The sequence below is a fragment of the Elephantulus edwardii genome, unplaced genomic scaffold (genome assembly GCF_000299155.1).
Source record: "Elephantulus edwardii isolate Elephantulus edwardi_28Jun2011 unplaced genomic scaffold, EleEdw1.0 scaffold00003, whole genome shotgun sequence".
Taxonomy (NCBI): Eukaryota; Metazoa; Chordata; class Mammalia; order Macroscelidea; family Macroscelididae; genus Elephantulus; species Elephantulus edwardii.
The window spans coordinates 26793243-26804980 of NW_006399753.1; the positions used below are offsets into that span (position 1 = coordinate 26793243).

Below are 11738 nucleotides of genomic sequence, written 5' to 3' on the forward strand. Positions count from 1 at the left end.
TTTTTTCCTGATCCTGTATTATGTATATAATGAACTTGTCCTGACCTCATTGCCTGCAGCTATGCCACATCCAGCATTTCCCTCTTACAAATACAAATAACCTAGTATTTTTGAGTTAAGAACATGAGGTTCTCTTCACCATCTCACGTTTACTAGGCTTTCTTCTCGGTGTATCTATCACTTCACAAGTATTGGTATCATAAAAACAAAGACTGTTGTAACGCAAACTCAGAAAGCTTTCCTAGGCCCACTCACTAGCTAAGGAAACAGCCTCTTATGCTCATGGAGTTCAAAATTCATGTCCTTGGAGAAGTAATTTATTGGAGAATAACTTCTCTGATATTCAATTTAGAATCCTTCTTAAACATGTTAATTCCAAGTAGTAAGGTATTCGTTTCTACTTTTCTCACCTATGTTTACTCATTGTCATAAAAAAGAAAGCAAAGTATATATAGAATTATCATGGACTATATACTATATAACTCTTAAAAAGATAGTTACAACTCTGACTTTATATCAGTAAGCTCCTTAGTTTGTTACAATCAAGAGATACCTTAAATTTCACTTGATCACTTTGCTGATAGATTTCAGCACATGACTGTCAGATTTAAATTCCTGTCATTCTGCTGCTTCAGACGTTGGCAAATATTTTGACATTTAAAAGCTTTCTAAAAGTATTCTACCAAATTTTAGGAGCCTTTAAACGGTATAATTATATTAATTCTAAATCAGTGAGAATTTGTGATTTAATATTCAAGCAGGAAGATATATAAATGTACATTTTGTTCATTATGAGTCTTAGAAGTGTTTAAGATTCTTTTTTTTGCCACGTCCGTGCAAAGTTTGTTCAATGTTGTTTAAAAAATTCCTTTTTTAAAAAAGCTCTTTTGTGAAAGTATTTCTAAAATACTTAATCTAAATCATTTTTATTACAAAGTAAAATGGGCATGTTCTTTTTTATAGGCCACATTTAAGGGTTGGATGGATATAATGTATGCAGCTGTTGATTCCAGAAATGTAAGTATTCCATAATTCTAAAGCTTTAGAATTTCTCATTAGGGGTTTCAATTAGTTAAACTCTATAAGGTTAATGAAATTAGTCACACTGGTTTAAAAGAATAAAGAAATATATGACTATGGCTTAAATTAATGTTTAAGTGAAGCAATACTTGCCACAAAATTATAGTAAAATGCTGCTGTTGTTGTTGTTGTTCTTGTATACTACAGAGTCAGAACTGACCCATAGTTGACCCTCTGGCTGGTTTTCAAAGGTAGTTCATTTCATGGGAGGAGATTGCCCACCCTTCTCCCATGGAGCAGCTGGTGGCCTTGAACCATGTGCCTTCAGGATTGCAGTGCACCTTCTTGCCATTAGGCCACCAGAGCTCCCTTATAGTACAATGTCATGAATTATTTTGAAAGTAGAACTAAAGAAATGTATTTACATGTTTAATATCTAAGTATATAATGTATATAATACCTAAATTTATTAAATACATCAATTTCTATTTTATTTCTTCTTTATCTACAAAGTATATTATCAAAAGTCATTTTGGTGTGGAGGAACAAATGTAAATATTTGATTTATATGATTATCATCATTAGTTGAAATGTTTTGTTACCAACAATACTAGATCACATGAAAGGTTAGATGGGTTGTCCAGAGGGACTTTGATTTCTCTAATATTGTTTTCAAATTTGTAGTTTTATATATTGTTTTTAACATACATAAGTTCATTAAAATGTTTACCATCTGACAAGTTTATGTTTACATCATCAATATTAAAACCTGACCGTATTTGGTTCTTCACTCAATAATTGCTTCCAGGCTATAAAAATAGCGAGCTTAGAATTAAGGTCTTATTTCTCTGATCACAGCCAACAAGATGAAACTAGAAGAGACTGGAATTTGTAAAATATAAATGATGGAACAATACTCACACAGAAAAAATCACTAGCCCATTGCCAACTAGAAATTTAATCTCCTCAGGAAACAAGCACAGTGTGTGCTCAAATTCCTTGTGAGACACAGTGATGCCCTGCTCAAAGAGGACTCTACCATTTAATGCTTTGAATGTGTATTTTTCTCCCCAATCATGTCAGTAATTCTATTTCCTTACCAAACTTAGGAAAGGATTCCCTATGCTTCTTCCTACTCTCCTATTCTAGGGCTTCAACACATAATAGTCTTCACTCCAGTTATTTTTCTAGGTAACTACATTTTACAAATTCCAGTATATTTGTAATTTAAACATGTTAAAAACACTGTTTAAAAGTGAACTAAAATGACATTTATTCCAGTTTTGCCCTTCAAAAACTCTAAAATTTATTTTCTATCAGCCTTTATCTTTCAGTTCTGAAGTGTTATATGTCTGTCATCTTAAAGACTAACTTTCTTCCCTATAATCTTTACCCTGCCCTCACAGAACTTGGTTGTTGTTTTTTTTCTGAAGGGTAGCTCTAATCAGTGGCTTTCGCTTTATGTTTTTAGTACCTTGATAACTCCTAGAGTTTCATTGTTTCACTTTCCTGTATTGTGTGTTTAGTTAGTTCCAACCATTTGTCTTTACAATGACATCATTTGATCAGAGAAAATACATACCCTAAATTATTTTCACTAGTTCATTGTTTGTTTACTGCAAACACAACAGAAGGATTACATTATAATTCCAAATTGTAATTACTAGTTGAAATAGACAGCTATGTCTCCAAAATATGGAAATCAGTTGATGTTTTGTAATATTAAGGTCACGATGCCAAACATCTAAATGGATAATTTAATGCCTGTTTATTACATTTGTACATACATGACAATTTTTTCTAACCATAGACTATCTATATTTACTGAGATAAAATTTTTTCACCAATCATTTTTAAACTCTAAAAATATATTGCTGGAAAAAGTTGGCAGACTTGGTTACATTGCTGTTTGATTATATTAGTAGCAAAACATTAGTTGATTTAATAATTATAAAAATTTATGATAGAATATTATAATTTTCACATTTTTCACATGTATCATCCCTCAAGTTAATTTTGGGCATATTTGAACTTGGGAAAAACTCAACTTCTAAAGTATCCCCAGGAATACTCTTTTCTGTTATCATATGGCATTGCCTGCATCATCATATATTGTAATTTTATGCAAAACTTTCTTCTTTGGCAGACGGAACTCCAGCCTAAGTATGAGGAAAGTCTGTACATGTACCTTTACTTTGTTATTTTCATCATTTTTGGATCCTTCTTCACCTTGAACCTGTTTATTGGTGTCATCATAGATAATTTCAACCAGCAAAAAAAGAAGATAAGTATTGCTCACTTCCTAAACAACATGCCTCTGGAAACTCTATGAAATTAGATAAATGTCGATAGTTGTAGAAAGGCTTCAGGCCTTTTGCTCATAGGGTTGCTATGAGTTGTGCTCTACTCAAAGGCAATCAACAAGAAAACAGAAAAATGATTTGAAATGTTCCTTCCATCAAATGGCTACTTTCGTTCAGAAAGCAGAGGGAGTAAATATTAAAATGTGCTTTCAATTCCAGACTTCTGTGCACAGCTCACAAAACTCTTCCTCAATTTTATTTCTTCATTTTTTCTAGTCTGGTGATTTCTTTTTCTGTTGTGCTTTGAGTGAGTTTATAGAGCAATTGGTTTTCCATTCAATGATCCTTAACAGATTTTCTTTGATGCAGTAATTAACAGCCCTGACATTGTAATGTTTCCACCTCCTCTCATTGATTCTAATTTCTATTTCTTCTTCCTTTTTATCCCTTCCTGCCTTCTGAACAATGCTCCCTGAACATGCCACCCTTTTGAGCACATATGGTCAATTGTTCTAAGGAGTCACTACCTCCCTGGTGGTACTATTTAGTTTTGACTGAATGTTAATCCATAAGGGTAAATTTAGATCCAGGCTCAAAAGGCTATTAACAGCCATAGTCTTGGGAGGTTTCCACTAGTCTCCATTAGAAGCGAAAGCCTGGTAATTTTTTTTTCCTTTTCACTAGTTTATTTACAAAATTTGAGTACATTATGCTGAGTGAACTAACTCAGTCCCACAAAGATAAATATTGTGTAAAATCATTATTGTAGAATGAGTATCAAGATCCAGAATGGGTGGGAAAGGTTGGAAACAGAAGGATGAGGTTGTGCAGGGGAGGAGGGATTAATCATGGGGTTGTACAATTTGATGGGTGGGCAGATGAGGGAAATTGCAAGATTTGTTCTTGAAAGCCTAGTAATGTTTGTGATTTTGAGTTTTGTTTCACATTTCTCTCGTGCTCTGTCCTGGGCCCTACATTGTGATCCTTTTTTTGAGTGGTCAGCAACTGGTTCTGACTAACCAGGCCAGTTCTTCTGGGTCTCAGAGTAGGAGAGGGTGAAGTTTGTGTGATCTGTTAGTCTTTAGGAATAATTATTTCTATTGCTTTTTTATTTCCTTCATTCGTTTTTGTTCCAGGCAGGGAAAAATCGATAGGTGTAGGTAGACTAGATGGCCATGTACTAGCTTTTAAGCTCTCACTTGCTACTTACCAAAGTAGGAAGTAGAACACTGTTTTGGTGACCTATGATATGCCATTTGACCTTGATGTTCCCAGAGGGTATGGTCCAGATGCCCTAGGGATGATGTTTTCCTCTTTTAACAGAGAAAGAGGAACGAGTCCAGGAATATGCCCTTCTCCACAGTCATGTTTCTCTATCATCTCTATAATCCTTCCCTTTTTAAAATATGTTTTACAGAGGAAATCTTTAGAATCTTTGTTGAAAATAAAGCATCAGATATAAACAGCTTCCAGTATTCTCATACTTTTCCTTCATTGGTTCCTTTTATATATGTTCCCATACCTTTCTCCCTAATGTTTAATTATAAGCTCTGTTTTCCATTGTTAAATATGAGAGCTCTTTATTTTACTAATTGTTATAATTTATAAAGTGTTTATGATTGTCCAAACACAGATGTGCATGACAGAACACAGGGAATGTCATCACTTGGGAGTACCCATTATTCGTGTTTTATTTATTTCTGTCTAAATTTTTCAATACATATTTGTATTATTGAAATTATTTTATATTGAATAAAATATAAATTCTCCTTTTCACTCATAAAATTATTTTCACATCTTGTCAAAAAGGCTATAAAATGTCAAGTATGAGAGCTTTAGTAAGAAATATTTTCTCCCTCTATCACAGAATTCTAACTTACACCAGTTTTTACTTTCTCAGGTTTATAGAGAGAGATAAGTAGGTAGATGTTGTTGCTGTTTGTTATGTGTCTCTGACTTACCTACAATTCATAGCAATCCTATGTGCAAAAGCTCTAAACTCTGCCCTGTTCTGAGCCAGTCTCACTAATTTCGACACACCGACCACCATTGCCGCAGTTAGTGTATCAATCCATGTCATCTGGGGTCTTCTGCTCCTGGACTATCCCTCCACCCTGTCTAGCATGATGTTCTTCTCCAAGGACGGGTTCCTCCTGGCCACGTGCCCAAAATATGGGAGACGGAGCTTCAAAATCCTAGCCTCCAAGGAGAAACTTGGTTTTACCCTCTCCCAGAAAGACCTATTTGTTTTTTTGGGTTTTTTTTTCTATAGTTATATTTTATTAATTTTCATAAACATTTACAGAGATTTTGGGCTTCCACTCATTCATCGTTGCACTATTCTCTCTACCCTCCTCCCAGTTTGTTCTTGTCCAAATGCCACAGTGCTTGTCAAAGCCAGTTCTGATTAATCTTCTTTGTCAGTGTATCCTTTGCCATTCCCTATCACTCCTCCCTGAGAGAGACTTCACCCTGAGTCATAAGGAAAAGGGGACGGCGTATTCTCTTAGCTACTTCCTGCTGAAAAGGGATGCTGTGGGTTTCAGGGTGAAGATCTTCTCTCACTACTCTAAAGGGCCCCTTTGGCAGTAGGAAACACATAGACTATTATGGAGATTGATTTTGGAATTCAGATGCACTCTTATTGATTGTGCTTGGCTGTACATGTACATATCTTTCAAGATGTATCATGGGGGTGTTGCAACCTAGAAGACACAAATTTGACTAACAAGTTATAAGTACATGAGTCAAAAATTATGGAAAAGTAAAAGAAAAGATTCTTTCATTGTTTTACAAACCCTCCCCCAGGTCCCCTCCACCATGCAGCCCTCGCTCTAGTCTCCTGTGATGACAGAAATACCCAGTTACATCTCTCTTTTAGACGGTTCTCTCCCTCCTCTGTTTCAGTGCAGTATACATTATTGAACCCATCTTACTCAGTCTCTCCCCCACCCCAAGGACAGTCCCATTCTACAACAGTGGCATCATGTAATATTTGTCCTTTTGTGACTGGGATATTTCACTCAGCATAATGTTCTCCAGAGTCAACCATTTTGAATAATATTGCATGAGTTCCTTGTTTTTTAATGCAGCATAGTATTACATTGTGCGAATATACCACAGCTTCTCTAGCCATTCGTTTGTTGATGGGCACTTAGGTTGTTTCCAACTCCTTGCTATTGTGAACAAAACTGCAATAAACATGGGTGTGCATATATCTGCTTGGATGTCAGCTATGGTCTCTTCAGGGTATATTCCCAGTAGTGGAATTGCTGGGTCAAATGGTATCTCTATTTGCAACTTTTTGAGAAAGCGCCATACTGCTTTCCACAGGGGTTGCACCATTTTACACTCCCACCAACAGTGAATAAGGGTTCCAGTTTCTCCACAACCTCGCCAGCATTTTTTGCTTGCTGTTCTGTTAAATTTTGCTATTTTGACTGGGGTGAGATGATATCTCATAGTTGTTTTAATTTGTATCTCTCTTAGGGCTAGGGATTTTGAGCATTTCTTCATGTGTTTGTTAGCCATCTGAATGTCGTCTTCGGTGAAGTGCCTGTTCATATCCTGTGCCCATTTTTCTATTGGATTATTTACCTTTATCTTGTTGTGGTGCTCAAGTATTTCATAAATTCTGGATATAAGTCCCTTATCTGATATGTTATTACCGAATACTTTTTCCCAGTCAGTGGCTTCCCTTTTTACCCCACTGGAGAAGTTTTTGGATGTGCATAGGGATTTGAGTCTTAGAAGATCCCATTCATCTATGTTATCTTCTCCTGGTTGTAGCTTTTCTTATTGGCCCATCGTATGTTCAGGACTCTCCTTCAGCAACATAACTTAGAGGCATCTATTCTTCTTCTGTCACCTGTAGTCATTTTCCAGTTCTCTGATGCATAGCTAGTAATTGCAAAGACTAGTTTTAGCCATAGCTAAAATATTTTTACAAAAATATTGAGTTCTTAGAATAAATTTCCAGAAGAAAATTACTTGCTTAAGGTCACAAATTTATCTTCCAAGAACTGTATGTGACATTAGGATTGGAAGAAGATTCAACCTATATTATACAGCTGGCACACCCTTGCTTGCTGAAACAGAGGAGGACCTGAAGTGCTTGCTGCAGAAGGTCAAAGACTGTGGTCTTCGATATGGACTGAAGCTCAACATCAAGAAGACAAAGATTCCCACCACTGGGTCAACTGGCAGAAGAGATTGAGGTTACAAACAGTTACAGCTTGCTCAGGTCCACTATCAACACTCTTAGCACCAGCAGTCAGGAAGTCAAAAGACAAATTGCATTAGGTAAATCTGCTGTTAGAGACTTCTCCAGAGTGTTGAGAAGCAACGATGTCAATCTGGAGACTAATGTGCACCTGATTTAGGGTACAGTCTTCACAATTATGATCTGGACAATGATTAAGGGTGACAGAAGAAGAATTGATGCCTTTGAGTTGAGGTGCTAGAGAAGAGTCTTGAACATACCATGGACCACCAAGAAAACAAACAGGTCTGTCTTGGAGAGAGTGAAACCAAGTTTCTCCTTGAAAGCTAGGATTTTGACCTCTGTCTTAAAACTTTGGCCATGTGGCCAGGAGGGACCAATATTTGAAGAAGGTCATCATGCTCAGAGGCTTGGAGATAGCGCAGGAGAGGAAGACCCAGATGAGATGGATTACTAGGGTAATGGGGGGAAGGTGTGTTGGAGTCAAAGAGACTGGCTTATGACAGGGCAGGTTTCAAAACTCTTGTATATAGAGTCGGTATGAGTCTCAGGTGACTTGATAGCATATAACAACAACAACAACAACAACTGTGTGCTTGCCCTTACATAGTATACATCTTCTTGATTTTTAATACTTCATGTTTAATAGATCAAAATTTTAATTTTATTATCTATAGGTCTCATTCCTAGTCATTTTGAACCTGCTTTCAAGTGCTTAATGCTATTAGGTGCAAATGAGTAGGCTTCAACTCATAGTGTCATTATACAGAACATGGAAACCCTGAGTCTTACACTGTCCCTGCCATGACTGCTGGGCTTAAGCCCATTGTTACAGTCACTGTGCAAGTCTACATCATTGAAGGTCTTCCCTTCACTGATCTTCCACTTGTCCAAGCATGATGGCCTTTTCCAGGACCAGGCTCCTCTATGTAGTATTCATAAAGTATGTGGAACAAAGTCTCAGCCTTGCCTTTGTGTACTTTTGTTCTTTACATCTCTGAATTTCCAGTTCTCTCTACTTGCCACATTTACAGTCTCTAAATAATCTCCAAACTCTTCTATTACTCAAATTTTCTTTTTACATTTTTACGCCAATCCCTGGTAAAACAAAAATGGGAGATGTTTTAAATCGCTTATCTCTATCCACTTTGCAATAGATATACTATTAATTCTTTAATGAAAAAAATTAGCTCTTTAATTTGAGGTTTTTAAAAATATTTTAAATGGTGAGTCCCTTTATGCTAATGACTAGGTTTTGCAATTCCCTTTTAAAATGTAACTTTCCTGTGCTGGCAGTCAGATGATGCTATGCTTAAAGCACCCCATTGCTAACCAAAAGATCAGCAGTTGAACCCAAGCCACCTCTCTAAGGGAGAAGGATTAGGCAATCTGCTTCCAAAAGTGTACACAGTCTTGAAAGCCCAAAGAAACAGTTGTACCTTGTCCTACAGGGTCATTGTTGCTATTATGTTATTGTTGTGTGTCATCAAGTCAGAACCAACACATAGCTGACCCTCCAGCGGGTTTTCAGAGGCTATAAATTGACCAAGAAAGATTGAAATTGACTAAGTGACAGTGGCTTTAATTTTGGTTTCTATTTTAACTTTGGGAAAGTCTGCTGTTAGGGACCTCTCCAAAGTACTGAAGAGAAATGGTGTCTCTCTGGAGACTAAGGTGCGTCTGACAGGCCATGGTCTTCACAATCACTTGTTATGCATCAGAGAGTTGGACAATGACCAAGGAGGATAGAAGGAGAATTGATGCCTTTGAGCTGTGGTTCTGGAGAAGAGTATTGAGAGTACCATGGACTGCTAGGAAAGCAAACAGATTCATCCTGGAAAGGGTTAAACCGGGTGGCTCCTTCGAGGCAAGGATTCTGAGACTCCATCTAACATACTTTGGACATGTTGTGAGGAGAGACCGGTCCTTGGAGAAGGACATCATGCTAGGGAGAGTGGAGGGACAGCGCAGGAGGGGAAGGCCCTCTATGAGGTGGATTGATTCAGTGACTGGGATAATCAGGATGGGAGTGTCAGAGACAGTGCGATTGGCACAGGACAGAGCAGAGTTTAGGGCTGTTGTACATAGGGTCACTATGAGTCGCAAGTGACTCGATGGCACATAACAACAACAACATTTTAACTTTAACATGGGGGGAAATATGTAAATGGACACAGTTTTAACCAGTTTTGATTTTCTTTCTATACTTTGGAGGTCAAGACATCTTTATGACAGAAGAGCAGAAGAAATACTACAATGCGATGAAAAAATTGGGATCAAAAAAGCCACAAAAGCCAATACCTCGACCAGGAGTAAGAAAAACTAAGAGATGGGGGAGGGGACTTTCACGTGTTCTTTTTACAGAGGAGATAGCAGCCGACACTTGGCACAGTGAAGATTCCTTCCACTTTTAGAGTGTCATTCATTCATGCCTCTTTTCAAAGTGGTAAAATGAAAAAACTGATCACTGGCTTAAGTGGTGGGCAAGAAATATTAGAGAGAAGAACAAAACATTTCTGAAAAAACTGGAAAGACATTATCCTAAGATGATTTTTATGATGACTTACCGGCAGGTAAAAAGAATTTTCCTGGCATGTATCAGGAGTGCACTTTTAACAATCATCCAATTCATGCTAAACAAATTGCTTTCTTGAAAATAATAATAATATAAAAAAATAAGTTCTTTTCTTTAAAATAATAATAAAATTTAAAAGTTGCTTTCTTGAAAATGGTGGTAAACAAGGTGCTTTCTTAAAAATAATAATATTTAATATAATCATCCAAATGCTAAATAACTTACTTTTCCTCTGTAAAGCCTAGTGGATTTCAATTGGATGTAGAAGTGAATCTACCATTGTAAAATAATATTTAAAAATACTACATATGTAGAAAAATATAAAAAAGAAGATAAACTCATAGGTGCTCAGCGACCTGGGTAAACATGGTCCATTGTAACTGACAACAGGAGAATTGAGGAGTAAAGCCACAGATCAGAGGAAATGGGCATGTATGTATTGCCTAAAGTCAAAACATAAGGAATGCCGGCAAGCTCTGGTGGCCTAGTGGCAGGAAACTGCACTGCAATCCCAGAGGTGTGCAGTTCAAATCCACCAGATGCTCTGCTGAAGAAGGAGGAATATTCAATCGCCTCCTGTACCAGTCAGATCCAATTTGACGGTACACACATTAAAAAAAATGACAATAATAAAAAAAAAAACATAAGGAATGCCATTCTGATCTGACTTTACTTGTATGGGGCTCACTCAAAATTCTATGTCTGACAATGTTGGTAAAGGCTATTGGGTGAAAGTGCATTGATGATGCATAAGTGAGATTTAAACATATAATATTAAATGCACTCCCTGCAAAGCCAAGTTTAGAAGGAGATTCATGGGATGTTATATTGCATTTTTAAAGACTGCATGATTCAAATGGTTATGAATAATTCTGGTTAAACAAAATGAAATCAATTTCTTAACTTTTTATACTATATTAAGAGAACATTAGTGCATTGAGTATCTCTGAGAGAAGTGTGTCACCTCAGGTTTCCACATTAGTAGACCACTTTGGAAAAGGATTGCTGTTCTGAGGAGTTAATATTGAAAAATACATGTTTAGATTAAAGATTTTAACTGTATACATCTTTTGCAAAATTCAGAGTCAACAAATAGAGCTAATTAATACAAAAAAATGCTAATATAGATATAAATGTGCATCCCAAAAAATAGTTGTGTGTTCTGTATTCTTTTCTCTACAGAACAAATTTCAAGGAATGGTCTTTGACTTTGTGACGAGACAAGTTTTTGACATAAGTATCATGATTCTAATCTGTCTTAACATGGTTACGATGATGGTGGAAACAGATGACCAGAGTGAAGAAATGACTAATATTTTGTCACGCATCAACCTGGTGTTTATCGTTCTGTTCACTGGAGAATGTGTGTTGAAGCTCATCTCCCTCCGCCATTATTACTTCACTATAGGCTGGAATATTTTTGATTTTGTAGTTGTAATTCTCTCCATTGTAGGTAAGAAATATTTAAGATCTTAAAGATTCACCTCAACACAAGTAAAGAGTTAGAACAACCAAATTTGGATTACATCCTACTGAACAGTAAATGACCACTATGAACATTTTAATATATTTCATCTAGTTAAGTTTATATTTATTTTTGTTTTCAATTTTTTTTACT

The 11738-nt window shown here is 36.3% G+C and overlaps 1 protein-coding gene across 6 annotated transcripts in view; it reads left to right on the forward strand.

Moving 5' to 3' along the window:
• SCN1A (sodium channel, voltage-gated, type I, alpha subunit) overlaps positions 1 to 11738 on the forward strand; it is a 114937-nt gene that overhangs the window by 98845 nt on the left and 4354 nt on the right. For all 6 annotated transcript variants that reach the window (XM_006879331.1, XM_006879332.1, XM_006879335.1 and 3 more), the window contains exons 22-25: positions 964 to 1017; positions 3167 to 3304; positions 9753 to 9857; positions 11303 to 11573. In XM_006879331.1, coding sequence (XP_006879393.1) covers positions 964 to 1017; positions 3167 to 3304; positions 9753 to 9857; positions 11303 to 11573 — 568 coding nt within the window. The remainder of the gene's footprint in view (positions 1 to 963; positions 1018 to 3166; positions 3305 to 9752; positions 9858 to 11302; positions 11574 to 11738) is intronic.